Consider the following 27,024-nt stretch of genomic DNA (forward strand, 5'->3'; position numbering starts at 1 on the left):
GGGGGGGGGTCCGGTCCCACTACTTATTCTTCAGATAAAGTGAATGCATAAAGAACCCAATAAACTTATGGCATGCAACATTAGTTTGACTCACCTACAGAAACAGAACCTATCCAGGTCACATCCAAAAATGAACAAAATCGATTCATTCGAGAGGAAGATGTCAATCGACAAGCAATGACCACTACTTACATTTTGAGAATTGGCATCGCTTCCTTCACTTGAACCTTCGCTGGCACTCTCAGCACTACAAAAATCAGGTCAGATTCACATCACCCAAGGATCCAATTGGCACATCAATAAAATTGTTATTCTACGTAGGCAATTTCTAGAAAAGTTAGACAACCTCTTAGAGTATGCTCCATTGGCAGATGTTTTACCGAGCTCATTATTCTTCCCTGTAATCATGTTCAAACTGCCCAAACTTCCTTTTGATCTTTTAATTGGCAGCTTTTCCTTCACTTCAGGTAGCTTAACGTCTCCCTCCAAACTGCCTGCGGTATTACCCTATATACGTCTTCACATGTCATTTTTATCCGCTTAAAGACAATGATACCTGTCATAAAATAAGGAGGAAACTCACAGAGGCCTCAGTGATGCCATTTGGAGAAGGCATTGCAAATGGGCTAAAAGGATATGATCCCTATTATACACATTGGAATATAGCATAAAGTATTAAGCAAATCCGTCAGACAAAAAGATAATAGAAGTTTTAAACATTAAAAAAAAAAAAAAGTAAAATTATAATGCCCAGAAATACCGGGGGAATGGACGGATGAGCGTATATGCCACCAGGTGGATACATTGCAACATATGGATGTGGAGGCGTGCCATAAGGAGGCATAATATGCTGTAGATAAAAACCTACGTTTAGATAAATACACAGAGCATTCCTTCCCCAAAAGCACAAGGCCATATTCCTTAAAGTACTGTCACGAATATTGTATGTAATGCATCATACAGTTATCAGAAATGGCATGAACCATTACAGCACTCAACGATACGTAAACATTACCAAACAAGAAGTTCGCTCAAGAGACACGGGCTTCATGTTAGTATCCCCAAATACATTAATAGCGCCATAATTGAAATAATAATAAAAACAAGAAAAAGAGGAAGAGTGCTATAAAAACAGATTTCCAGTCCAATCAGAATATATGTGGGTCAACAAGCAGACATAATAGACCCAAAAAACCAGTAGATGTACCTGAACTCCCCACATATATGGGTGGGCTTGAGGGCTCGATGCCAAGAAACCATGTGGAGGAATAGGAGAATATGCCTGAAAACCAAAAAAGATATATATACATAATGATTTAACCACAATGTCATCCCAACAAACAGGATTAAACTAAAAGCTCTTGCCCCAGGGTAACCTGAAAACCTGACCAATCAGGATTAACTGCGCTGGCGCTTGTGGTTGAAGTCTGCTCCTGTAAAACGATTACAAGAGATTATCATACAGAACCTGTGAGGACAGACTTTAAAGAAATGAAATAAACACTAAGAAACTGTAAGTTAACATTTTCAGTGACGTTAGATAGAAAAAATTTAAGAAACAACAAGAAGCCATAACCAATTAGAATCTCTGAGTACTTACTTTAAAGAAAATGAAACAAACACTAAGGAAATGTTTGCTCATATGTATTTGTTTCTGTGATAGAATTTTTAAACACGTAATACTAAATTCGATCTTGAAATTACTTTCTCAACCCATAATTTTATTTAAGAACGACTCGGTCGTTACAGGAAACGAAATTCTCGTGAAAAACAAAGAATGAGCTATATAGAACACAGTAAAAAGAAAAACAAAAATCACTTACAAAAGTCAAATAAAATAATATGCAACTCAAAATGAGGCCTAAATTAAACCTGGGTAGTAGGAGGCGGTGTCTTCGTCTCCTTGTCTTTTGGTGGTTTCTCCATCTCACTGCCACTCATGGTTCTGCTTCACCATCTTCCTGCCATCCCCCAAGCCTTCCAATAACACGAATCCTAATCTTTACAAGACTGTAAACTGACCGAACCGCAGCCACTCCCTAATGGATTTCCTTGAACATAAACAACAACTTCAAATTTTAAATTCCGGTACAAACTGAATAAGAAGAGAAAAAAAAAAAAAAATCTATATTTTCGTTCCCACAATTCAGAATTTCATTTGTGTGTTCAATTTTCTAGCAAAACAAACAGAAAACGCATAAATTTGAAGGAAAACAAGCACACTATTCAGCCCTAGCATGCATGAAGCTGAACAACAACGAACATAACCAAAAACCCTAACAGAAATGTGAGAGGAAAACAAAAGCACGAAAACACACACAATTCAAAATTGAACAAGATGGAGCTTTTTACTTACCAAAAATCAAAACCTCAAACCCACTGGGAGGAATAATTCGAGACTCAATTGAAGGAGCCTCGAAAGGTGATCAAATGATGAAGAGGAGGTTTGAAACAGCAGCGATGGCGAAGAATCGAATGAAAAATTTAGGGAATTGAGCGAGGAGGAACTTGGAAAAGATTCAAAAATTTTTTTTTTTTTTTTTCTTTTTCCTTGAAAAACTGAAAAAAATGGAAAGATCAGAAGTAGAACACGGGAGATCGACGATGAGAGTCTTCGTACGGCGTGTTACTGTCTCTCTCTCTCTCTCTCGAGAAGAAAAGTCGCGAAATCGCCGTCTCGCCCCTCAGCCTCAGGGCATGAGCCACTCGATTTTCTCTCTCTTTCATCCCTTCGGCATGACCGGGCTCATGGGCTGAAGCCCAAATCTGTCTTCTTTCGGGCCCTGATTAATGGGCTTGGCCCATTCTTTCATATTGACATTCCTTCGGCATCGCCAGACTCGTGGGCTGAATTAAGCCCAGAGCTGTCTTCCTTCGGGCCCATTATTTGCATGTCGGCAGCCGAAGCCCATATCTATCTTTTTGGGCCCTGTTAATGGGCTTGGCCCATTATTTTCATGTTGGTATTCCTTCGGGATCACGAGACTCGAAGGCCCATGCTTGGCCCATTATTTTCATTATAATAATTACAATTTTAGTATGTGAATAATGATTTGATTTGAGCATAATTTTGGTGTATTTTGTTGGATATATTAATTAATGATTGAAAGCTGACCTGGCAGCGTGCGTTTAGGTAATAGGAAGAAAATCATATCTGATCCCTTAAGGATATCTCTTCTCACCAAATAAAAAAATAAAAATAATAAATAATAAACCTTATGGGTCCCACTTCCACACTTAATTACTTCCATCCACGTGGCTATCATTAAAATCACCTCCCACCCACCTTTTTACTTANTTTTTTTTTTTTTTTTTTTTTTTTTTTTTTTTTTTTTTTTTTTTTTTGTTAAAAATTAGAAGGGATAGAAAAATATTTTTAAAATCGTAAAAGATTTTATTAAAAATTTTAAATACTACAATAATATCTTAAAAAATAGTCTATAATATATATAATATTTAACTTTAAAAGTTTTATTAATATCTTCAACCTTTTTAAATTAACTATTTTAAAAAGATACTCTTATTAACATCATACCTTATTATTATTAGTATATGAACGAAAACAAATTATCCCATTTTTAATTTTTTTTTTACTTAAAATACAAAATTTAATGATATTTTTTTATTTATTTAACCTAAAAATTTAAAATAATATAAAAAATATATTTTAAGAAGTCCGCCTTTTCGTACTCTGCTAAGTTCTTCGTGCCTTGGATTCCCACGAAGACACTTTGGACCCATCTTCGGCGGTGCTGGACAAAAATTCCCCGCAACCGACGATCTTTGGACCAATCTTCTTTGTAGAATCCCATCCGTCGTTGTAGAACTCCAAATATTCGATCCATTCTTCGCCATTTCTCCGTCGGTGTTGGCAATTTCAATTTCGACATCGACCTTCCAGAACTTTCGAGTGCCTTCTCCTTCGCAATTACATTGCGATTTCCGAAGAAGAATCTTGTTTCGGATTATATCTTGTGGTTTCTTGATTCAATTGTGCCAGGAAATTTATCTTGATTTTGAGTAAATTTTTAGAATCGAACAGGTCGGCGCCTCTCTGTATTTTAGGGCTTTTCGGTTTCAGAAACGCAATCGATTTCTTTAAATCGAGCGATGCTATGACGATTAATCGAACCGAAACGAATCTCAGATATGAACTGAATAAAATCAAAGCCGTAAACTAGCATTTCGATGAGATTCTCTAACCTTTTCGATCGAGATTGTTTTGCCTGATTCTACGGCTGTCGGCGTTGGCCTGATATTGCCGGAAGTGATCGTCGGTCGCCGATAATTGCTGTTCCGCTGCCGCCAAGGTCTGAACAGTCTATCGTGGGATTGTTCTACGCGAACGAACAGTCCGCGATATTTAATAAATAAATAAATAACTTATTTCCTTTCTTTTTAATACTTTTATCTATTTTAATTTTTAACCTAATAATTTTTTCATTCATCCAATACAATTTTGACACGTAAGCAGGTTTTAGTCTAATAATGGATTTTCAAAATTAATATGTTCATCCTTTGGTATTTGAGAGGTTTAAAAAAATGACATGGGTAGTCGAATTTGATCTCTAATTAGACTTTAAAGTTTGAAATTTGTTTCCACCCGAAGTAAAACAGTGGTATATGAATGAATCCACATTGGTTGGGAAGGAGAACAAACCACCTTATAAGAGCGTGGAAACCTTCCCCTAGCATACGCGTTTTAAAGCTTTCAGGGGAAGCCCGAAAGGGAAAGCCCAAAGAAATAGGACAATATCTGCTAGCGTATCTGGGTCGTTACAAATGGTATCAAAGCCAGACATCGGATGATGTGTCAGCCTTCTCGCTGTTTCTCAAAGGAGGGTAGACACGAGGCGGTGTGTCATTAAGGACGTTGGCCCCAAAGAGGGGCAGATTTAGGGGCGGTCCCACATCGATTAGAGAAAGGAAAGAGTGTCAGCGAGGACGCTGGGCCCCTAAGGGGGGTGGATTGTGATATCCGACATTGGTTGGTGAGGAAAACAAATCACCAGGGTGTGGAAACCTTCCCCTACCAGACCACATTAGTTGGGGAGGATAACAAACCACCATTTATGAGGGTGTGGAAACCTTCACTAGCAGACGTATTTTAAAGTCTCAGGGGAAAGCCCAAATAGGACAATATCTGTTAGCGGTGGATCTAGATCGTTACAAAATGAGTGAAGACAAAACATCTCGGGTCTGTGGGATAGCCTTCACACTTAGAAACAAGGAGTAAATAACACCATTTTACAAAAATGCAGCGGAATGTCAAGTTCATCAAATGTCAAAATTGTAGTTTGAATACTCGATATCGATCATAATTTACCTACAGAAGGGTTAAAATAAAAATTAAATTTATATTTAAGATTAAACACGTCATATTCAATATTTAAAAATATATTTAAAAAAAATTAAATTCAAATTTCAATATTCAAAAAAGTGTTTCCCCTTTTCTATTGCTTTTCCACCTCCCAATTTCTTTTGTTCTCGTAATGTTGTCATTCTCATAATAATTCCCCCACTCACGTTTTTAATGATGAGCTGTCAAGCGTGGGAAGGTCGATTTCACTAAATAATTTATTTTTATTAAACATAATATTTAACCAACCTATTAATTTAAAATACAAAATTTAACTTTTTTAAGCTATATATTTAGGAAAATGATAATAATTCAACTAATTACTGATAAATATTCAAATATTTAATAAATAATAAATAAATATCCAACAATATAATCAAATATAGTTTTCATTCAATATTCATTTTATAAATGGTTAAAAATATATAAAATAAAGTGTTATTTTGTTACATGATTATTTTTTAATTAGCTTCAAATTAATTTTAAGTAACTAAACTTACAATTTATTAAAAGTAAATAAATTAAAATTAAAAAATACAAAATTAAATAAATGAAACTGAAAGTAATTACTTAAAAAAGAACTAAAAGAAAATGTTATTAAATTGAAGTCAAATGACATTAATGAATAAATGGTGGAAACTAAAATTACAGCGTCAAAGTTAACGATACCGTTACCGTCAAAATCGAGATGATTTCCCACGCTCTACGAAGCGCTTTCAAACAGCAATTTCATGGTACCAGATATCTTGGTCGTGTCGGCATTTAAGTCCACGCGCTTCATAGGCGCGTGGATTACTTCAACGAAACCGTCTGTTTAAAATTTGGGACCCACTTCTGTCTTTATCCCCTCTCTCCCTAATCAATATCTCTCTTACTTACCCTCTGAATCGAGTAGTTTTATTAATATATATATATATATATATATATATATATATAATTAATTAATTAATTAATATATTATCTTTCAATTAATAATAAATTAACTTATACCCTAAATTTTAAAGTAAATTATATAATTATTATAAAATAGGTAGATTTTGCAGTTATATAGATTCTGAGATCTCATAACAGTTGAAGAGGGAACACATTCCTCGTAAAAGTGTGGAAACCAGTCCGTCATATAAAAATGTGAGAATGACTGTGATGCGTAACAGACTAAAATGGACAATATCTGTTAGCGATTAGCTTGAACTGTTACAAATAATATTAGAGCCAAACACCTGGCGGTGTGTCAACGAGGACGCTAGACCCAAGAGAGGTGGACTGTGAGATCTCACATTGGTTGGGGAGGGAAACTAAGTATTCATTATAGAGGTGTGGAAGTATCTTCTTAGACGCGTTTTTAAACCGTGAGGCTGACAATAATATAGGCAAAAGCGGACAATATCGGCTAGTAGTGGATTTGGACGGTTATCGTTATTGAAAAACAGCTGCATTAGATAATCATAACTAGTAATTAAAAAAACAATTTATTTTTTTAAATTAAAAAAATAACTATATTCAATTGATATATAGATAAGAATTAACAATATAATAGTTGCAGTGATGTAACGCTTTTTTTAATATTTTTTAATACCAAATTTTACCGTAAGTCTTTATTCGTTTGAACCTCGCCCATAATTTGAAGGCTATACCATCCTAAGGTGCTGCTAAATGGAAGGATCAATGTNAGCAGTTTGAAAGGTTGACCTATTCGGGAATCTCCGGATCTACGCTTATTTTCAACTCCCCGAAGCATTTCGTCGCTTACTACGCCCTTCCTCGTCTCTGGGTGCCTAGGTATCCACCGTAAGCCTTTCTTCGTTTGAACCTCGCCCTTAACTTTAAGGCTATGCCATCCTAAGGTGCTGCTAAATGGAAGGATCTTATCAACGTCCATGAATGATAAATCATAGATCGAACTGCCGAATCGGAAAAATGGAGTGCTATCATATAGCTTTGTATCGGCTAAGTTCACGAGTTGGAGATAAGCGGACTCGAACCGCTGACATCCGCCACAGGGTAAACCACCGCCTCTCAGGCCCCCGACTGATTCTACCATAGAGGCCAACGATAGACAATAACTCCCCCCCGAACACAGCTTACAACTTTCATCGTACTGTGCTCTCCAAAGAGCCACTCTTTTCAAAATCTCAAAAGGTACTAAGTACGAACCTAATACTGCTATAAACCCGACTATAACTCAACTAGTGAATTATATATTTTAATGTAATAAATTACACTAATAATTTTTTTATATATTATAAATATAATAAATATAAAGTAAAATATTTATTATTATTATTTTTTTTTTGTTTATAGATATTTTAACCGGATTGAACCTTACACCCATTGCTCTCTCACCATTCTTGTTCTCTCTACGAACTCCGTACTGTATTTCATCTTCTTCTCTCTCTCTGGAAGGGGCTTCGTCTTTTGTTCTTGCGTTCATGGTGGTGGGTTTCGCAGAGGCTTTGCCTTTTGGGTTCCAAAAGCCCCAATCAAACCTCAAAAAGCCGTCTCTCTGGCTTCCTTCGCTTCGCAAACTCAACGATTCGCTTTCATTTTGTCACTTTCCTCATCCATTTCCATTTTGACTCTCTCTAAAAGCGAAACTGTTTACTCTTCAAAAGGTATTTCTCTCTCTCTCTAGTTTTCCCCTTTTTTTTAATCTATTATCTTCTGGTAAAATAGTCTTCGCTTTGAATATTTGATTCTTGTGGATTTGTTGGGCGTGCTCTGCTGTTCTTTATCTTTTTGTTTGTTTATAATTTGTTTGACTCTGATTTGTTCAACTCTTGGATTGTAGAGGTGCGTTCGTCTGCTTTTTTCAAGGTTTTGAAAAATATTGTTTGATTTGCGTTTTGGATGTCCTGATTTTGACTGGAAACTTCGTGATCGAAAACCTTGATGAATGGAGCTTTCTGATTTTGAAGTTTTCTTAGCATTCTGTTCTTTCTCTTGAGATTTTGAGTTTGATTTCTGTCATTGATGTGATTTGGTTGAACTAGGAACGATCAATCCAGGCTCTGATGAATGTTTCTGTTGGAGTCTTCTTCGTGTCAGGATTTTTGTTTATATCTTTTGCCATTGTCTCTGTTGATTGAGGAGATGATTAAGCTTTACTCGTGGATGCTGTTGTAGGGAACCATATATAAAATTTGAGTTCTTCTATCTCAAAAAGTGTTCAGAAGTTTGGATTTAGTACTCCGCTGTAAATCTAGCAATATGTCGGTTGAAACCGAAAGAAGGGGGGAAAAAAACTGGAAGGAATTGGTGAAGAAGATGCTCCCACCTGGAGCATCTATCCCTGAAAGTGCTAGCGATCTAGATTACTCTATAGCTATGGAGTACGAGGGTCCACCAGTAGTCCATGACGTTCCAAGAATTGAACCGCTTGACGTAAATTCTCGTTCAATTCCAGTTGCTGAACCTCTTCCTGAATCCCAAAGGTCCATTGCAAAGGACGGTCCTCCAACGATCGAACCAATTCCTTTGCCTGTCTCTCGTATTGCTGGCGTCACGAGTTCGCCTGCTCAGAGCCCAAGGGCATCAGGAAGTTCAGAGTCTGTAGTATCCGTCTTGCAAAACCATGATTTTTCTTCAGCTTCACCTTCTGCCTCCCCAGCTTCAGTTCACAACCCACCTAGCAATCAACCTAAACAAGTGGTTATTGATGCAAGAAGAGCACCTGTTGTCACTTTTAATACTGTTGATCACTCCCATCGAAAAGAACTTAGCGTCGAGAAGCAAGTGTATCCCGAGTACATAGGAGTTTTGAAAGAGAAAAAGAAAAAGAAAAGTCGGGTATGTTATAGGTGTGGCAAAGGAAAGTGGGAAACAAAGGAGTCATGTCTTGTCTGTGATGCCAAGTATTGCGGCAACTGTGTGCTTAGAGCCATGGGATCGATGCCTGAAGGGCGTAAATGTGTCACTTGCATTGGTGATCCTATAGACGAGTCGAAGAGGTCGAAATTGGGCAAGCATTCGAGGGTCTTGTCTCGACTACTTAGTCCTTTGGAAGTGAAGCAGATTATGAAAGCAGAGAAAGAATGTCCTGCTAATCAACTTCGCCCCGAACAGCTGATTGTAAATGGATCACCCCTACGATCCGAAGAGATGGCAGAATTACTTGGATGCCCTCTGCCTCCACAGAAACTGAAACCCGGAAGATATTGGTACGACAAAGAATCTGGTCTCTGGGGAAAGGTAACTATAATTTACTGACGTTAGCTTTTCTATGTGTACTTAATGTATGGCCATGTGACCTTTGCTTCTGCAACTAGAACTTCATGAAGTACTTTTGTTTTGACCTGACAGGAAGGAGAAAAACCAGATAAAATCATTAGTTCGAACTTAAGTTTCACCGGCAAACTTAGCCCGCACGCAAGCAATGGGAACACTGAAGTTTACATCAATGGTCGAGAAATCACGAGACTCGAATTAAGGGTGCTTAAGGTACACCTTTTGGCTTCATAAGGTGGAATATAGGCATTTAATGCTCTTTGTTTTTGCTTCTGAAACTGTAACTGCTAATTTTTTATATCATACATAGTGCCCTATGTCATAAATGATCAAGGAAAAAGATTATGGAGGAGATGATGTACTGTATTGCCTCTTTAGATGGAGAATCTGAATACTTGTAATCCTTAGTCAGCTTGAATGTTGAAGAAGTTATATAGAAAATGTAAGAACTTATGAGATCCCACATCGGTTGGAGAGGGGAACGAAGCATTCCTTATAAGTGTGTGAAAACCTCTTCCTAGTGGAAGCATTTTAAAACCTTGAAGAAAGCCCGGAAGGAAAAACCCAAAGAGGACAATATCTGCTAGCGGTGGCTTGGGCTATTACAAATGGTATTAGAGCCAGACACCGGGCAGTGTGCCAGCGAGGATGTTGGACCCCAATTGGGGGGGGAGTGGATTGTGAGATCCCACTTCGGTTAGAGAGGGGGACGAAACATTCCTTCTAAGAGTGTGGAAATCTCTCCCTAGTGGACGCGTTTTAAAACCTCGAGGGAAAGGCCGGAAGGGAAAGCCCAAAGAGTGCAATATATGTTAGCGGTGGGCTTGGACCGTTACAGAACTATATGTATAAATATATTGAAACATGACTAGATATCTTATATTTGTTTAGTTTTGTTTGAGTTGGTTGTTCTGGTGGCTGGTCTTGGGCACATCACGTAACATCTATCTATAGAGGAGACTGCACTTTAACTGACCTGTATTGCACACTGTTTTCAGCCTCCTTGTCACATGAATGCCTTGATGAGAACTCTTAAGCTTATTTCATTGGCTTCCTTTCAGAACTAAAATTATCTCGATGTCTACTAAAAAAAGTTATTCTTATTATGAACTCGGTTCCCTTTAGATGTCTAATGGCTTGCAGTATCTGGTAGAACTAAACGTACCCAATGCTATTAACTTTTCAGTTGGCAAACGTACAATGCCCACGTGATACCCATTTTTGGGTCTACGACGACGGTCGCTACGAGGAAGAAGGTCAGAACAATATCAGAGGAAATATTTGGGAGAAGGTGAACATAAAACCTTCTGAATGAAGGCTAACCTATGTCAAATTTATCCTTTTTGATATCAAGAACCTTATATATGCTTTGGTTAAGGCAGGCTTCAACGCGCTTTGTATGTGCTTTGTTCTCATTGCCCGTGCCACATGGTCAGCCACCCCATGGAGTGAGAGAAGAGGCTAGCAATTATACAACAGTTCCCAACTACTTTGAGCAACAAAAGAGGATTCAGAAACTTCTTCTCATTGGGATTGAAGGCTCCGGAACTAGCACAATCTTTAAGCAGGTAAACATTTCATCATTATTGTCGTTATTTTTGTACTCAGATCGTCGCTTCCTTGGGCTTTTCGATCTTCCCAATATTACATCTGAAGTTTGGAACCATGTAACATAACTTAATGTAGGTAGTGGAGAGAAGTAGAAACTTAAATGTATATATGTTGACAGAACTAGTACAACTAGACAACCACGGTTTTTTCTAAAGAGTTGTCAGACGTCTCGACAAATCTAATTTTATACTTTTTCTTTTTAATTTTGGGATACAATTATAATAGTCCAAGCCCACCGCTAACAGATAAGGTCCTCTTTGGGCTTTCCCTTCTCTCTAGGTTTTTGTTCCCCTCTTCAACCGATGTGGGATCTCACAATCCACTCCACTTTGGAGCCTAGCGTCCTTGCTGGCACTCGTTACTTTCTCCAATCGATGTGGGATCTCACAATCCAGCACCCTTCGGGACCTAGTGTTCTCACTAAAACACAGCCCGATGTCCACCCCCTTTTGGGCTCAGCGTCCTCACTGACACACTGCTCAGTGTCAAGCTCTGATACCTTTTGTAAAACTCCAAGCCTACCGTTAGCAGATATTGTCCTCTTTGGGCTTTCCCTTTCGAGCTTCTCCTCAAGGTTTTTAAAACGCGTCTGTTATGGAGAGGTTTCCACACCCTTTATAAAGAATGTTTCGTTCTCTTCTCCAACCGACGTGGAATCTCACAGCAATAGAGTAAACTTCTCTTTTATGTCAATAGATCACAAACGTGGATGGATATATGGATATATGAATATATGAATGCATGTATTCTTTTGGCTTTTGGTTTCTACTATTATTTTCGTGGGCCATTAAGCTTTGAAGGTAAGAGGTCTGTTTGACGTATTGTATAAAAAGAAAACGAAAGATTTTATCTTGCAATTGTGAGGTGGTCACAGGGAATGCATCTCTGAGAAGGTTGTTTAAAATCTATTAGAAATGAAACAATTCCATCCACTATCTTCAATGTTTACTTTTTTGGGCAGGGAAAATTTTTGTATGGGAACAGATTTACTGAAGAAGAACTTCAAGACATCAAACTTATGATTCAGAGTAATATGTACAAGTATCTTAGCATCTTGCTTGATGGTCGAGAACGCTTTGAGGAGGAATTCATGAACCGAAAAAAGGTTCAAAGTTCCCAAGAAGGTCGAGCTCTCGAAACTGGTAATTTTTGCGATGTTCATTGGGCTTTATGATTAGATCAGGCTAGAAGTCTCTCCCTAAAGATTGTACTTATTTAATGAAATGTTACTCATGCTTCTCTAAGTACAAAATTTTCTTTTCACAGATGGAGAGAGGGAAGCTAGTGAATGTATTTACTCCATCAACCCAAGGTTGAAACATTTTTCCGATTGGCTCCTCGATATCATCGCTACCGGAGATTTGGATGCGTTCTTCCCTGCTGCAACTCGTGAGTACGCTCCGTTAGTTGAAGAGCTATGGAAGGATCCTGCAATCCAGGAAACGTACAAGAGAAAAGACGAGCTACACTTCCTTCCCGACGTTGCCGAGTACTTCTTAAGCAGGGTAATCCATCACATACTCAAATTTCAAAACCAGAACGTTTTATTGGTGATAACATCGTCTGCCGTTATGTGTCATCTTTTTTGTTTAGGGAAAATGCTTAGGATTTGTGATTGTTTGCAGGCAGTGGAGGTTTCAAGCAATGAATATGAACCTTCTGATAGAGATATCCTGTATGCAGAAGGGGTAACCCAAGGGAATGGATTGGCTTTCATGGAATTTTCACTTGATGATCGGAGTCCAATGTCTGAGACCTACACTGATAATCTTGAAGCTCCGCCCCCACCTCTTACTAGGTATGGAGTGGAATTAGTGAATGAATGAATTTCTAAGCCAAGAATCCCCTTAGAAGTGTTTTGACTCATTGGCTTGTATCTATCGTTACAGATACCAACTTATAAGGGTAAGTGCCAAGGGGATGAATGAAGGGTGCAAATGGGTAGAGATGTTTGAAGATGTTCGAGTTGTCGTCTTCTGCATTGCGCTTAGTGATTTCGATCAATTGTCTCGTGCCCCAGAAGGTAACAGCAGCGGAAACCTATTACAAAACAAGATGATGCAGAGTAAGGAGCTTTTCGAGACAATGGTCCAACACCCTTGTTTCAAAAATACCCCATTCGTGTTGATACTCAACAAATACGATCTCTTTGAAGAGAAAGTAAATCGAGCATCATTGAATGTCTGCGAATGGTTTAACGATTTCAGCCCCGTGCGACCGCTGCATAGCAACCAGTCACTATCTCATCAAGCTTACTACTATGTAGCTATGAAATTCAAAGACCTTTATCAATCCATCACGGGTCGTAAGCTTTTCGTGTGGCAAGCTAGAGCGAGGGACCGAGTGACGATTGATGAGGCATTCAAGTATATAAGAGAAGTTGTGAAGTGGGATGAGGAGAAAGAGGGGCCTTACTATGGAGGACCTGAGGATTCCTTCTATAGCACAGATGTGAGCTCATCTCCATTTGTTAGACAACAATGAGGTTTCTTTCTTGTACTAGTTTCATAGATAGTGTCAAAAGGAAGCCCAAAAAAGGAAGAAAAACATGGCTTCACTTTCCACCGCTTCTCTACTCCTTTGAATAAGGTTATTCTTTTATGAAGTCTAGTTTATAAACTTTGGATGAAACTGATCCTCATGGACCTCATTAAATCTCAATTGTATGCAACAAAAGTAACAAATACAGAAGGGAAGTCCAATAACCACTCTTTAAGTCCGTTTCTCAACTCCTCCAATCCATGCTCACTTTCAAAACTAAGACGTAGAGGCTTCTGATTCCTAGAAAATAGTTCAAGAAAGATGGAGGCAAGATAGCTAGCTAGCTAGTCAATCCAGCACATGAGAATCTTATGAAGGATCAGTAGTTTGTTCTGGCTTTTTGCTTCCTCCCTCTGCTAAGTTGTTTAGAGATGCAATGAAGAGGATTACGATGCAACTAGATCAGGCGTCTCGGCCTCGACTGAAAGCAAAGTTGAATGAACTTTATCCACCCAACTGTCCAGTCGGTCTCGCAGGGATTTGATCTGTGGAATGCCTAGTACCCTTGGTTGCACCCAGGAAACATGGACCGTTCCCTCGACTTGATCGATGATACCCTCTATAAGGTGGACCTGCAATAAAAATCACTCAGCTTTTTGTTATCATTTGTCAGGAAAAAAAGGTCGAGTTCTCCAATCATGGCAATTATTGAATCAGTAAGAAACGTCGTTAAATGAGAAGGAACGAGGTGGAAAAAAGAAAGAAACTGGAAGACAAGGATTTTGTCAGAACAGGTCGAGATATAAGACTGGAGAGATGAAACATGTCATCAGAGGTATCGATCAGCAACCATGTTGATCGATATTTTTACACATTCAACCTAGAAGGAATTTATGTGCCTTTCAAAATAATATCACCATAGCATTTTCTCTAGGTAAAAACCGAGTTCTTCCAGCATCATAATTTCTCGAACCTATCTTAATTTGAAGTGGCCAAAGCCATTGACAAATTTGAAACAAACATTCTTGTGAAAAAGAACTATAAGTGAAACTTACAGACAGGCTCTTCATTAGTAGATGCTCCACATCCTCAATAGAGAGTTTTGTTCGTTCTGCTATAACCTTCAATGGGATCGTTCGATCTTCAGATGGCCGGCTGCAATAAAATCAAATTAGCACAAAAATGATACAGAAAATCAAGTTATTGGGCAGATATCAAGCAGAGAAAGGAGCAAGGCCTGCATGCCTGAAGATAATTTCCATGAGGCAGAGAATATTGATTTTCTCCAATAGTTTCTTTTCATTTTCAACTAAAGCCGGTTGAGCCCTTAAAGCTGCATTATGGACTTGGCATAATTCTTGATAGCGAACTAAATCACCAGAATTGAATGCCTGAAGAATGTAGTAAAGCCACTCGACCTTTGTGCCCAACAGACTTTTGATCTGAAGAGACAAAAAGTTACACACACATCAGGTTTGAAGTTGAAAAATAAATAGAGACAAAAAGATTAGGCACGGGCTACAATATCTACATAGAGATACCAATTGTTGCAGCCATTGTTAATCATGTTATAAGTACGAAGATCGTCGTATTTGCACTCAAACTAAATTATTTATTGAAAAAACTGAGTGATATTTATGTTTATTACTCCACCTCAAGGAGAAAAGACCAATAAGGAAATAAGCACTCAGAGGTGACATAAAATTATTACACAATGAGATAGCAAAATAATAATGAACTATGGTGCAAATTCTTACAATAGGATGTGCAAGAAGCTCTCCAAAGTTGTAGATGTTATCTCCCAAAAGTGCAGAAAGAGACAAATCAAAGGTCAAATCCTGCAGGCACGACGACGAGCAATAATTTAAATAATGAACATGAACCAAATATGGATAGCGGATAAGTACCGATCGACGGGCAATTGGATTTATGAAATGAGTTATTTCTTATTTGAAAGGGGAAAAAAAAGAAGAAATAGAAAGAAAAGTTAACTGTACATAAAGAAAGAAACTATTCGCCATACCAATTTAAATGAGTCTGAGAGTGATTCCACTGAAGTATATGCGAGATAAAGAAGAGCACTTTTATAGAACTCAGCAAATTCTTGGCGGAACTTATAAAATTGAGATGAAACCCAATAATAGCTAGCATAAACAGATGGATCAATGTCAGTCATGCTGTCAAGAGTGCTCTTTCCATCTTCCAAAAGTTTCTTGCACTCTTTTCGGTCACCTTGCTCGAGCTTAAAAATAGCTATTTGCATTTTAATATAAAGGATAGGCTCCTCTATGCGGTGCTCTTTAGTACTCCTCAGTTTCTCGATTATCCCTTCAAGATAACTAATGGCAGCTTCTTTCTCTGCATATTGCCGAGAAACAATCACAGCAAAATGTGCAAGCTTGAGAAGATTGATTTTGGTCTCAAAATCAGTGATGAAGTTGTGATACAACTGAATCAGTGCATCACCAGCCTGAACATTTAACCATAAAAAAAATATTAATTGAACTTGAGGTTTCTGCATAAAGGCAGGTAGGTAGAGCATGTTCAAATATACAAGGATTCACCAGAGATAAAACATATATTAGCTAGCTCGAACTAATTTAAAATTATTTTGGCTCTAGATAGACCGAAATCAGTGCCCGATGAATGTAGCAATTATCCTCTCCTTAATTCTAAATATCCCGAGGTCATATTCTTTAAGAAATGGGTGAAATCAGGGAAGTCATACTCAGGTAGTAACAAAGACCCAGTTCATGCTTACTATCTAATTCTCCAATCTACAGTGTTAACTTCAAATCCAGATAGTGCAAGTTAGATTACCGAGCCCCAAAGCTTAAGATGTTCATGGTGACAAAGGTGACTTTGGCCTTTCAGTTAATGCCTCAACACCTCTCTCTCAAATAGACCTAACAAGCAGGTTATGAACATGAAATGGAGAGAAAATTATGAGGCAAAGATTGGAACACAAAACTTCTTGATCTACTTCAGTGAAACAAAAACTTAACCTACTCAATCCAGTCTTCAGAAATGAGTAAATTAGTCACAAGTCACCTCAAACAGATGATTAATTCTCCAACTAACCACCCCGTATTCAGTCGATCTGTTTAACTAATTTGCTCATATTACAGATATAAACAAGGGGAAATTTCTACCGTAGTTTAGATTTCGACAACTCTGAATCCAATCGGGAGTCGAATACGAAATCCAGTAGGCTAAACAAACCCCTGTGAGCAAAACCCCTCAAAGTTTCAACCCCCGCGATCTTCTCCGTCTAAAGAACCCTAAGTTCGCCATCCATTTCGCCATCACAAATTCAATCTTAACATTCCCAGACACAAAACCCTAACAGTATCCATCTAAAAATCAAAGCATCTAAAAGCTAAAATACCAGCACACACTTCATGAAATCGAAATGTCAATACATTCATCGAAAACGTGGTAAGTTGAAAAAACACACCTGGAAGACCGTGAGAGCGACGAACTGCTCAAGCTTAAGTGTGAGCTGATGCCAAAGCTTCTTCTGGTACAGATCTGCTAGCGAATTGTACCATTCAGCGAGCTCAGGATGCGAGTTGCGAAGAGAATCGAGGTACTGCAAAGCGGCCATGGCTACTCCGGCTATGGATTCTCGGAAGCAGACAAGAAAGAGAAACTCCAATGATTTATATAATTCGTGCCTCTTCCTCTCTTCTTTTTCTTGTTCTCAAAGAAAAGAATAGAAAAGCAGTGTAGCATATGGAGTCGGATTGGGATTATCCGACCCGACCCGACCCGGGATGGGTTGTTGGGTCGGGTTGAGCAATATCACCGTCAGTTCTTTTACCTTTTAATTCTTTTTGGAAAAAATAAAAAATTTCCCTTAAAAATATATTTTCTTTTACATTAAATTTTTATTTTATTAAATTACATTAAATTTTTTATTTTACTAAATTACATTAAATTTTCCTCAATTAAGTTTATTTTTTTATTTTTTTATTTAATTTATACCGTTTATTTTTTTTTTAAAATTATATTTCTTATAACTTTTTTTTAAATTGAGTCCCCCACTTTTGGGGATGATTAAAATTTATTGATGCTAAATTTACATGAAATACTTTGTGAAGGCAGGTTGTATTTACCTAACATTAATCGTCTTCCCGTCTGCAAGGCCGAACCAACAATCCCGACTCTCAAACGTTCTTCCTCGACTTTTGGGATATCTATGACAAAATAGTACCCGAACATCAAAACTATCAGAGATAATATAGAAAGTTTAAGATTTTGGTTTACGAATCAAGGTTTCAGTTTTAAGCAGTGGAACAAGTTTTCTTTGAAACTCGTCTCGATACTATTTCCTAGGAGAATATTGAGACATTAGAAAGAGAGAATCTTTTTGGAGCTGCCTGAGCCTGAGAACGTGAGCGAAAAGCCTCCGATAACAAAAATTGGTCGGGAGTGAAACTATTTTTGGGTGTTGGTTGCTGATCATGCATGTCAAAACCATCGAATTTAAACGTTCATCGCAACAATATTAAAAACATATCTATCGACAGTGAATCAATTTTTTCGCGCGCATGCTTCAAACGGCTCTATTATTAGGGTTTCAGTTTTAAGCCAATACGTACAGTGCTACATGCTCTTTTCTTCGAAACTCAAGTCCCAGTATTGTTTCCTAAGGGAATATTGAGACATTGAAAAGAGAAAGTAGCTTTTCAAAGCGGCTCTTCCTCGGCTTTCGAGATCTCGATGACGAAACAGTACCTGAACAACAAAACTAACGGAGATAACAGTGAAGGCTAAACACTTTTGATATATTATGTAAACACTGAACCTGTGACATGCTATTATTGTACATGGAAAAACAATAAAGGTAAAAATCTGGACTGCAAACTTTAGAAAATATTGTGTATAGGGAACTCTAAATTCCAGTTGAGAACGAAACTAGTTATGCTACATCCCGGATTCCTTGAGCAGGTTTAGGATGTTGTGTTCGGGAGCGCTGATGGATGGTAAGATTGTTCGTGTGGCCCGTGGTCTCGTCTCACCGACTTCTGCTTCTTTCATTACAGGCAAATCTGGTAGTTTTCGTATACTCGATACTCGTTCCTTCCATATTCTTCCATCCTAGTGTTTGAGCAGCTCAAAATCAGATTCTCAAGATATATCATAAAACCTATAACTTTCACTGATAAGTTTGGTAAATCAATAAGGACAGGTTGGTTTAGGTGAAACTGATGATTTTATGCAATAAGTTTGCTCTGGTGAATACAGAAACATCTCTACTGGCTTCTTCTAAATCTCATCTTTAAAATCGTGAACAGATTTCCTAAAATGAATCGACGAATGAATGACTCGACCTGTCAAACACTTGATCGGTGAGATTCCACATCGGTTGGGGAGAAGAACGAAATATTCTTTAGAAGGGTGTGGAAATCTCTCCCTGTAAGACGCGTTTTAAAAACCTTGAGTGGAAGCCCAAAAGGGAAAACCCAAAAAGGACAATATTTGCTAGCCCAGCTTGAGCTGTTACAAATGGTATCATAGCCAGACATCGGTGATGTACTAGCGAGGAGACTGAGCCCCAAAGGGGGTGGACACGAGGCGGTGCGCCAACAACGACGCTGGCCCCAAAGGGGATGGAATGGGGGGGTCCCACATCGATTAAAGAAGGGAAGGTGAGATCCCACGTCAATTTGGGGAGGAGAACGAAACATTTTTTATAAGGATGTGGAAACCTCTCCCTAGAAGACGCGTTTTAAAAACCTTAAGGAGAAAACCGAAACCAAAAACCCAAAAAAGACAATATTTGCTAGCGGTGAGTTTGGACTGTTACAGGACCTTTACCAATATATGCAACAACGCAACTCAAATATATAATTAACCAGACAAAACTGACAAAATTGAGTAAGAAGATCGATTCGGGAGCTTACATTCAGAATAGACGGTTCGGGCAACGGGCACTGAATTGGCTTATCGTTGTCGTGAGGCTCGATCGGGTGTTCAACAGGCTTAAACTCCACTGCTACTTCAATTCCATGAGAAACAGCAGCAGGGGTGGCACTAACACCAGTATTCTCTGGGTTTGGAGGCAGTCCTTTCCCATCCTGCATCAGAAAAACACACTTCATAAGCATCAAAACCACCCAATATATTGAATTAAATGTCTACCAAATCTAAAAAGTAGAGAAAAACATAGGCTCAGATGATAATTTACTGACCTCCATCAAAGTTTAAAAGTAAAACAGGACAAGCAAAGTAGCAAATATGATAAGATTTCAGAAACAGCCATGGAAATCAGAAGCATAAAAGCGAAACATGTCCACTACTATGGAATCAACAAAGTTTATGATTTTATACATACAAAAAAAAGAGTCCAAAATCAGCAATAGATTCGAGTTTGGGATAATTCTACAAAAAAAATGGCCCCAAAGAATCGTATTCTCCACCACAACAAGGAAGGTAAGATTCCAATTTATCAAAAATTAACCAATCCAGCAGCCATGAAGAACCAGGAAATCAAAATTATTTGAACGTTTCGACGAATAAGTTCAGATTCTTCAGAAACAGAATCAACAATCTCAATCGCGAGATACATAAATTCGAAAGCGACGAAGTTATCGCAGTACACAAATTCGAAATAGATGAACAAGTGTAAGATCAATCTTCATTCGCCATATAGAGATTAAAAAAAGAAAGAAAAAGTACTTACAAGCGCACTTTGAGCTCGACGATGCCCTGTTCTGCTAGAAGAAAACCTTGAAAAAATGCCCACCATCTGTTCGACAAAATGCCCAAAACAAAAAATACTCGCAAAAACGTAATGAGTATTGAGATCTCGCCGCTCTTTGCCCTATAAACTCTCCTCTCTCTCTCTTCACACTTCAAAGAGTCTCTCTACTTCTCTCTCTAAAATAATCCAAAAGCCACAGACAAACACAAGAGTCCAAGTTTTTTCAAACCCGATAAGGATCGGATCTCGACTGGTCCAGTGGAGAAACAGAAATCGCCTTCTCTCTCTTGAATTGAAGAGAGAGAGAGGAGGAGAAAGAAGAAGAAATTGGTCGAATTGGAAAATGAAGAACAATGGAGTTTTTGGATTTGATTCTTTCGTGTGTTTTTGTTGCAAAATCGAACGGATTTGCTTCACGAAATCAATAGTGTAATGATAAAGCCGTGAAGAATGTTAGAGAGGTCGGTCTGACAGAAGGCATTGAACTCCCAAAGAACTACTTTTTAACGCAAAAAAAGAAAAATAATAATAATAATAAATAAAATAAATATATATATATATATATATAAAATAATATTAGTAAAAAATAACAATAATTTCTCTCATTAATATTTAATTGTTAAATTTTTTTAGTATTTTTATTTGAAAATAATTGAATTTTGTGTTTCTTCTAAAAAAAAATATTAATAAACTTTCAAATATTTTAATAACATCATTTTTATCTGTAAAAAGATAAATAAAAAGACGAAAATAGTTAGTATTTATTAAAAAAAAAAAACGTTCAATTTCAAAAATAATTTTAAATAAACTTTGAAAAATTAATACTTTTAAATTTTTTAATAAAAAAAATTAAAAAATACCCTGAAACTTTAAAATATTTTATTATTACGCTATTAATTTTTTAAAATAGTTAAAAAGATACCCATAAACTTTAAAAAAATGTTTATCTACCCGACAATTTTTCATTTTGTTCACTTTTCCTGTTTATTAAATGACCTATTAATTAATGTCTTTCATTTTCAATCTTTAATAAATTTTTTGAAGATTTAAAAATAATTTTTAAAAATTCAATATTATTTTTTAAACAAGATATTTACGATTTCCATAAAAATCAGATAATATTAAAAATAGCCTTGTTAGGTTAATATTTTGTTAATGATGTTGACTAAAAAGCCTATAAATATAATTTTTAAAAATTAAATAAATTAAATAAATACAATGTTCGAGATTAAATTATTAAAACTATAATTTAACTAAAATCATGCGATGTTTGGAAGTGATTTTAAAATAGTTAAAACCACCCAACAACTGAACATATATAATTATTCAAAATTAGTTTTGAATCAAAATAATATTTAAAAGTGTAATATTAGGCAATAAAATGGTTATATAAAAACAACTTTTAATAAATCATTAATAAATAAATTTAATTTTAAAATCCTTAAAAATTAGAGGATTAAAATAAAATATTAAAAAAGTATAAGGGCCAAAAATGAGAAAAAAAATGGAAATAAAGAGGCCAAAAATGAGAAAAAATGGAAATAAAGGGCCAAAAATGAGAAAAAATGGAAACAAAGGGCTAAAAATGAGAAAGTGTAAACAAGTTTAGGGAACTTTTTTGGAAGAGTGCGAAATTCAAATTTCAAAATTTTAAATTTAAAATTAAGTTTGAAATGATAAAAATAATAAAATATAAATTCAAAAAAAGAATTATTGGTTAGAATTTCCAAGTCAGATCCCGCGTAGCGAACAAGCACCGATAATAAAAAGGCGCTACAAAGAAGAAACCTTCACTCAACTCCATCACTGCTACCCACCGTTTTCTCTCATTTCTCTTTTTCTCTCAAAACAAATTGCTCGATTTTAGGGTTCTGAAAAATCGCTATGAATCGCCACAATGATCCAAATCCGTTCGATGAAGGAGAGGTCAATCCATTCTCGGTAAGTTTCTCTTTCTTTTGTGGCTAAATCTCAGTTTCTTTTAGATATTTGCATCTCATTGTTTTTTTGTTTTTTTGTTTTTTTTTTCGAATTTTTGTTGCTTGTTTCGTGCGATTTTCATTCGGCGAGTGTCGCGATCGGGTTCTGTTCCTATTTTTGAGTCTCGAGGGGGCTAGAGTGAGGTTGTTGGATTGATCTGAATCTTAGGGAAATCTTGCTAAATTTGGTGGAATACGGTTAGTTTATGGCTGCTGAGAAATTTCGTGGGAGAATGAATTCAAGGGCGGTGTGGAACATTTGAAGATGCATTCCTTACTTATAAACTTAAGATCGACCCTCTCCATAATGGTATGATGTCAATGGAGATGCATTCCTTACCTATAAACTCAATATCGACCCTCTCCGTAATGGTATGATATCAATGGAGATGCATTCCTTACTTATAAACTTAAGATCGACCCTCTCCATAATGGTATGATGTCAATGGAGATGCATTCCTTACTTATAAACTCAAGATCGACCCTCTCCATAATGGTATGATATCAATGGAGATGCATTCCTTATAAACTCAAGATCGACCCTCTCCATAATGGTATGATGTCAATGGAGATGCATTCCTTACTTATAAACTCAGGATTGACCCTCTCCATAATGGTATTCCATAATGGTATGATATCAATGGAAATGGAGATGTATTCCTTACTTATAAACCCAGGATTAACCTCTTAATTAGCCGATGTGGGACTCCTCTTCCAACAATCCTCCCCTCGAACTTGAACAAAGTACATCATAGAGCCTCCCTTGAGGTCTATGGAGCCCTCGAACAGCCTCCTCTTAATTGAGGCTCGACTCCTTCTCTGGAGCTCTTGAACAAAGTACACCTTCTGTTCGACACTTGAGTCACTTTTGACTACACTTTTGAGGGTCTCAACTTCTTTGTTCGACATTTGAGGATTCTATTGACATGGCTAAGTTAAGGGCATGACTCTGATACCATGTTAGAAGTTGGTGAAATCACAACTCTCCACAATGGTATGATATTGTCCACTTTGAGCATAAGCTCTCGTGACTTTGTTTTTGACTTCCCCAAAAGGCCTCGTACCAATGGAGATGTATTTCTTACTTATAAACCCCTTAATTAGCTGCCGACGTGGACTCCTATTCCAACAATCCTCAACAGTTTAAGGATGGAGTAGAAATTAATGTTTAAAGGTTGAGCGATACTAAAAGTAGACTAACGGAAGTAGTCGTTGTTTTGGAGTCCTAAGGAAGACGATTTCACCGATTCAGATTGAGAATGAGTGTCATTACAATCTGTGTGGAATTGTTATTTGAATATGCATAAATGAAATCAACCGTTGGTTGATTATTGACAATTCCACGGGCGTTCTTTTGATATCTGAAACTAAAATCAAGCAAATCAAGCTTGTTCTATGGAGGATTAGAATGGTAATAACATCACTCATTGTTGCTAATTTTGACATTTGCAGAAAGACAATGCTGCTCCTGGATCAAAGTTTCGGATCCCACAAATGATAACGGACACTCTCGGATTTGGGCAGAAGCAGGATGCTACAGTGGATATACCACTGGATACGATGAATGTAACGAATATCATGTCCTTTCTTTTTCTTGCTTACATTTTCTTTACCTGGAAGAATCAAGTAACGCTTCATTTGGTTCGTGTAGAATCTGAGGAAGAACGAGAGAGACATTGCCGCTTGGGAAGCAGAACTTAATAGGAAAGAAAAGGTATTCTTCGATATCCATGATTTTGAACTTGACAATATATGAATATATCTGCAGAGGTTACCTAACTGTTCTTATGCCTCATTTTTACCAGGAAATCAAAAAGAGGGAAGAAGCTGTTTCTAGAGGTGGTTGACATCAAATGTTGTTTGATTTTGTTTTTATGAAGCTGTCGACAATCTTTAACTTTTTCAATGTTGCACAGCTGGTGTCCCTACTGATGATAGAAACTGGCCTCCATTTTTCCCCATTATTCATCATGATATAGCTAATGAAATTCCTGTACATGCTCAGAAGTTGCAGTACTTGGCTTTCGCTAGCTGGCTAGGTATGCAAAGTTAATTGTCTCAATTCTTTTTTGTTATTTTATAAACTTTATATAAAATAATATTTGAGTTTAAAAATTTTGGAGTATAAACTGTGAGATCCCACATCAATTGGAGAGGGGAACGAAACATTCTTTACAAGGGTGTGGCAACCTCTCTCTAGTAGACACGTTTTAAAAACTTTCAGGGGAAGCCTAGAAGGGAAAGCCCAAAGAGGACAATATCTACTAGCGGTAGGCTTGGGCTGTTACAAACACATCGATTGGAGAGGGGAACGAGTGCCAGCAAGGACACTGGGCTCTGAAGGGGGGCGGGGGGGTTGAATTGTGAGATCCCACATCGGTTGGAGAGGGGGAACGAAGCATTCTTTACAAGAGTGTGAACACCTCTCCCTAGTAGACGCGTTTTAAAACTTTGAGGGGAAGCTCGGAAGGGAAAGTCCAAAGAGGATAATATCTGCTAGCGGTGGTCTTGAGCGGTTACATAAACATTCTTGAAAGTGTTACTTTTCTATGTATATATGATGTTCTTCACCTCACTTAAGTTCTTCTTGCCAACTTAGCGTCTCGTCCTCGACATTATCTTTTCATCTTTTCAAACCATATGAACGTAGTTATTTTTAACTCTACATTTTATCCCTTGCTGTTTTTGCAGGCATAGGGTTGTGCTTGGTCTTCAATGTTATTGCTATAACTGTCTGCTGGATAAGAGGCGGTGGTAATTACTTCACTATCAGTTTTCTATTTTTTGTGCAATGGGTCACTTTAAGCTGCAACAAATGGATTTTTTTTTTTTACTGTTGTCACAACTTGCAGGAGTCACAATCTTTTTACTTGCTGTAATATATGCCATACTTGGAATTCCTCTTTCATATGTGCTATGGTATAGGCCTCTATACCGTGCTATGAGGTGAGGTCGAATAATCTCTATATTTCATTCAAACGGGTTAAGAAGCTCTCCTTTATTGGGTTTCTTCCCTCTACCTCGTACTCGCCTTCCCTCTCATTTCAACGTCTCTCGTTTAATCTCTATTGTTGCTTTTGCTCATTATTATACTCTGTAGACATTATGCTGACTGCTGATACTATTTTGCATTTCTCATTTTATCAACTTGCAGGACAGATAGTGCCTTGAATTTTGGTTGGTTCTTCATGTTCTACGGGGTCAAATACTAAATTCTCTCATGATTTTTTCTTTCCATAATACATATATTTTTTAATCCCTTAGTACTCAATTAATTGAGTTTCTACCACCTTACAGATACATATCTTATTCTGCGTTTTTGCTGCCATTGCGCCCCCAGTTGTGTTTCATGGGCAGTCATTGACGTAAGTTTATGGCTATCATTTCATTTTAAGTTTTTAATATGCTTCAACTTCAAAATGTTCATGAAATGAGTTTTCACTCTTCTGCCAACATATGAAAGTTTCTTCTTTAAGCTTTTTTTTTTCTTCCGTACTGCTTGCCTTGTGCTAAATACATCCTTCAAACATTTTCAGGGGCATCTTAGCAGCAATTGACGTCTTCTCTCAACATGTCTTGGTTGGGGTAAGTTTCGAATAGATAGGAATATACGACCTCAAATCTCGTAAACCATCTATTTACTTATTTATATAGAGAAATGGAGGATCTGATCAATTTTCACCATGATATAATGGTGAACATACAAATTGGACCATCTTTATTGCGTCATTATGCATCTTTTTAGGTGGTGTATTATCATGTTTAAAAATTGAATTTAAACTATCTTACTCTGTCTTGACGCTCTGGCTAGTCATTATTTAGGCATAAGCACATGCAGTTTCACTATAGGTTCCTTGCAATATCAATAGTGTGGGTTTGTACGTATGTTGAGATNATATTCAAATATATAGTTTCTATTATCACAGTTCTTCCACCATTTTTCTCCCTCTCAATAATCAATATGAGCACCTAACCCTTTAATTTGTGTGAATGTCAACATAAATTTCATGAAAATTTTATTTCATGTTTATAATATGAAAAAAAAATTCTTTTCNATTATTGGGTATTGCTGGAACAATGGTTTTAAATGGAGAGAGAAATTGATGAATGTATTCTTCTGGTTCTTCTAGGACAGCCACAAATACAATTTTAGTAACTTTTCTTCAGAATTAAATGATTGAGTGACATGATTGTTTTGAACTGCTGTAACAATAGAACCATTGTTTGAACATTGAATAAAACATAAATGTAATTGAAGATCAGATTCATATTATTTGTTAGCGTTTGTGCTCTTCCAAGTTTGACTATTTTTGTTTTTTTTTGTTTATCAGGTATTCTACCTCATTGGATTTGCCTTTTTTTGCTTGGAATCACTTCTTAGTTTGTGGGTTCTTCAGGTAAGACATTTTCGTTCGAAAATTAATCTTATAAACACGATTTTATTTTAGAATTGTAATTTATTTTTTCCTTGTGCATTCTTTCCTCCTCTCAATAAATAAAATGCACAGAATATATTCATTTATAAGCTTTGTATTTTTTTTGGACAGAAAATCTATTTGTATTTTAGGGGAAACAAGTGATGAAGTGAGAGAGAGCTTAGCTTATTATTAAGCAACTGGCGATGTTGCAGCGGTCGTTAAATCTTCTGGGAGTATGGTCAC

The 27,024-nt window shown here is 36.9% G+C and overlaps 5 protein-coding genes across 10 annotated transcripts in view; 2 read left to right on the forward strand and 3 right to left on the reverse strand.

Annotated features, from left to right (window-relative positions):
• The window catches only part of LOC111809877 (bZIP transcription factor 16), a 4,818-nt gene extending 2,123 nt beyond the window's left edge, over nucleotides 1–2,695 (reverse strand). Inside the window, exons 1-8 of one of the 3 annotated variants that reach the window (XM_023696345.1) lie at nucleotides 2,357–2,695; nucleotides 1,873–2,039; nucleotides 1,377–1,433; nucleotides 1,208–1,282; nucleotides 761–850; nucleotides 584–643; nucleotides 347–507; nucleotides 193–247 (exon numbers count right to left, since the gene is read on the reverse strand). In XM_023696345.1, coding sequence (XP_023552113.1) covers nucleotides 193–247; nucleotides 347–507; nucleotides 584–643; nucleotides 761–850; nucleotides 1,208–1,282; nucleotides 1,377–1,433; nucleotides 1,873–1,941 — 567 coding nt within the window. In that variant the 5' untranslated portion in view covers nucleotides 1,942–2,039; nucleotides 2,357–2,695. Of the gene's footprint in view, nucleotides 1–192; nucleotides 248–346; nucleotides 508–583; nucleotides 644–760; nucleotides 851–1,207; nucleotides 1,283–1,376; nucleotides 1,434–1,872; nucleotides 2,052–2,356 lie in introns of those variants that run through there. The other 2 variants (XM_023696344.1, XM_023696346.1) reach the window with 2 other exon arrangements.
• Nucleotides 2,696–7,686: 4,991 nt separating this feature from the next.
• Nucleotides 7,687–13,820, forward strand: LOC111809881 (extra-large guanine nucleotide-binding protein 3-like). 3 transcript variants are annotated; one of them, XM_023696349.1, is made up of 9 exons: nucleotides 7,687–7,971; nucleotides 8,350–9,547; nucleotides 9,659–9,796; nucleotides 10,770–10,874; nucleotides 10,966–11,151; nucleotides 12,156–12,336; nucleotides 12,461–12,699; nucleotides 12,820–12,992; nucleotides 13,084–13,678. In XM_023696349.1, the coding sequence occupies exons 2-9, from the start codon at nucleotides 8,567–8,569 to the stop codon at nucleotides 13,676–13,678; spliced, it is 2,598 nt and encodes an 865-aa protein (XP_023552117.1). In that variant the 5' UTR covers nucleotides 7,687–7,971; nucleotides 8,350–8,566. The 3 variants fall into 3 exon arrangements, with proteins under 3 accessions (XP_023552117.1, XP_023552118.1, XP_023552119.1); XM_023696350.1 differs by having other exon boundaries at nucleotides 8,483–9,547; XM_023696351.1 differs by lacking the exon at nucleotides 7,687–7,971 and having other exon boundaries at nucleotides 8,567–9,547; nucleotides 13,084–13,820.
• Nucleotides 13,815–17,418, reverse strand: LOC111809884 (26S proteasome non-ATPase regulatory subunit 13 homolog A). The gene is made up of 6 exons (XM_023696355.1): nucleotides 17,133–17,418; nucleotides 15,699–16,145; nucleotides 15,433–15,513; nucleotides 14,921–15,117; nucleotides 14,731–14,830; nucleotides 13,815–14,307 (listed from the first exon to the last, which is right to left on the reverse strand). The coding sequence occupies exons 1-6, from the start codon at nucleotides 17,280–17,282 to the stop codon at nucleotides 14,122–14,124; spliced, it is 1,161 nt and encodes a 386-aa protein (XP_023552123.1). The 5' UTR covers nucleotides 17,283–17,418; the 3' UTR covers nucleotides 13,815–14,121.
• Nucleotides 17,419–18,444: 1,026 nt separating this feature from the next.
• LOC111809886 lies at nucleotides 18,445–20,858 on the reverse strand. 2 transcript variants are annotated; one of them, XM_023696357.1, is made up of 3 exons: nucleotides 20,364–20,858; nucleotides 19,585–19,758; nucleotides 18,445–18,778 (listed from the first exon to the last, which is right to left on the reverse strand). In XM_023696357.1, the coding sequence occupies exons 1-3, from the start codon at nucleotides 20,427–20,429 to the stop codon at nucleotides 18,605–18,607; spliced, it is 414 nt and encodes a 137-aa protein (XP_023552125.1). In that variant the 5' UTR covers nucleotides 20,430–20,858; the 3' UTR covers nucleotides 18,445–18,604. The 2 variants fall into 2 exon arrangements, with proteins under 2 accessions (XP_023552125.1, XP_023552126.1); XM_023696358.1 differs by lacking the exon at nucleotides 20,364–20,858 and adding an exon at nucleotides 19,873–20,297.
• Nucleotides 20,859–22,160: 1,302 nt separating this feature from the next.
• On the forward strand, nucleotides 22,161–27,022 carry LOC111809885 (secretory carrier-associated membrane protein 4-like). Its single transcript, XM_023696356.1, has 12 exons — nucleotides 22,161–22,325; nucleotides 23,816–23,929; nucleotides 24,015–24,077; nucleotides 24,169–24,202; nucleotides 24,280–24,402; nucleotides 25,055–25,117; nucleotides 25,216–25,309; nucleotides 25,518–25,563; nucleotides 25,661–25,728; nucleotides 25,900–25,948; nucleotides 26,695–26,760; nucleotides 26,911–27,022. Exons 1-12 carry the CDS (start codon nucleotides 22,269–22,271, stop codon nucleotides 26,941–26,943), a joined length of 810 nt encoding a protein of 269 aa, XP_023552124.1. The 5' UTR covers nucleotides 22,161–22,268; the 3' UTR covers nucleotides 26,944–27,022.
• Nucleotides 27,023–27,024: the final 2 nt, after the last annotated feature.

The sequence above is a fragment of the Cucurbita pepo genome, chromosome LG14, assembly GCF_002806865.2.
Source record: "Cucurbita pepo subsp. pepo cultivar mu-cu-16 chromosome LG14, ASM280686v2, whole genome shotgun sequence".
NCBI classification, from domain to species: domain Eukaryota; kingdom Viridiplantae; phylum Streptophyta; class Magnoliopsida; order Cucurbitales; family Cucurbitaceae; genus Cucurbita; species Cucurbita pepo.

Excerpts from the sequence above, each read along its gene's own strand:
- LOC111809881 (XM_023696349.1), top strand. The coding sequence starts at position 8,567 with ATGTCGGTTGAAACCGAAAGAAGGGGGGAAAAAAACTGGAAGGAATTG. Across the intron at positions 10,875-10,965 it reads GAGGAAATATTTGGGAGAAG|GCTTCAACGCGCTTTGTATG; the intron begins GTGAACATAAAA and ends TGGTTAAGGCAG. Across the intron at positions 11,152-12,155 it reads CTAGCACAATCTTTAAGCAG|GGAAAATTTTTGTATGGGAA; the intron begins GTAAACATTTCA and ends TTTTTTGGGCAG.
- LOC111809884 (XM_023696355.1), bottom strand. The coding sequence starts at position 17,282 with ATGGCCGCTTTGCAGTACCTCGATTCTCTTCGCAACTCGCATCCTGAG. Across the intron at positions 14,831-14,920 it reads CTCATGGAAATTATCTTCAG|CCGGCCATCTGAAGATCGAA; the intron begins GCATGCAGGCCT and ends ATTTTATTGCAG. Across the intron at positions 14,308-14,730 it reads TACTAATGAAGAGCCTGTCT|GTCCACCTTATAGAGGGTAT; the intron begins GTAAGTTTCACT and ends TTTTTATTGCAG.
- LOC111809886 (XM_023696357.1), bottom strand. The coding sequence starts at position 20,429 with ATGGTGGGCATTTTTTCAAGGTTTTCTTCTAGCAGAACAGGGCATCGT. Across the intron at positions 19,759-20,363 it reads GTCGAGCTCAAAGTGCGCTT|GATGGGAAAGGACTGCCTCC; the intron begins GTAAGTACTTTT and ends TTTCTGATGCAG. Across the intron at positions 18,779-19,584 it reads CCGAACCGTCTATTCTGAAT|GATGGAAGAATATGGAAGGA; the intron begins GTAAGCTCCCGA and ends CTCAAACACTAG.
- LOC111809885 (XM_023696356.1), top strand. The coding sequence starts at position 22,269 with ATGAATCGCCACAATGATCCAAATCCGTTCGATGAAGGAGAGGTCAAT. Across the intron at positions 24,203-24,279 it reads GGAAGAAGCTGTTTCTAGAG|CTGGTGTCCCTACTGATGAT; the intron begins GTGGTTGACATC and ends AATGTTGCACAG. Across the intron at positions 25,729-25,899 it reads TTTCATGGGCAGTCATTGAC|GGGCATCTTAGCAGCAATTG; the intron begins GTAAGTTTATGG and ends AAACATTTTCAG.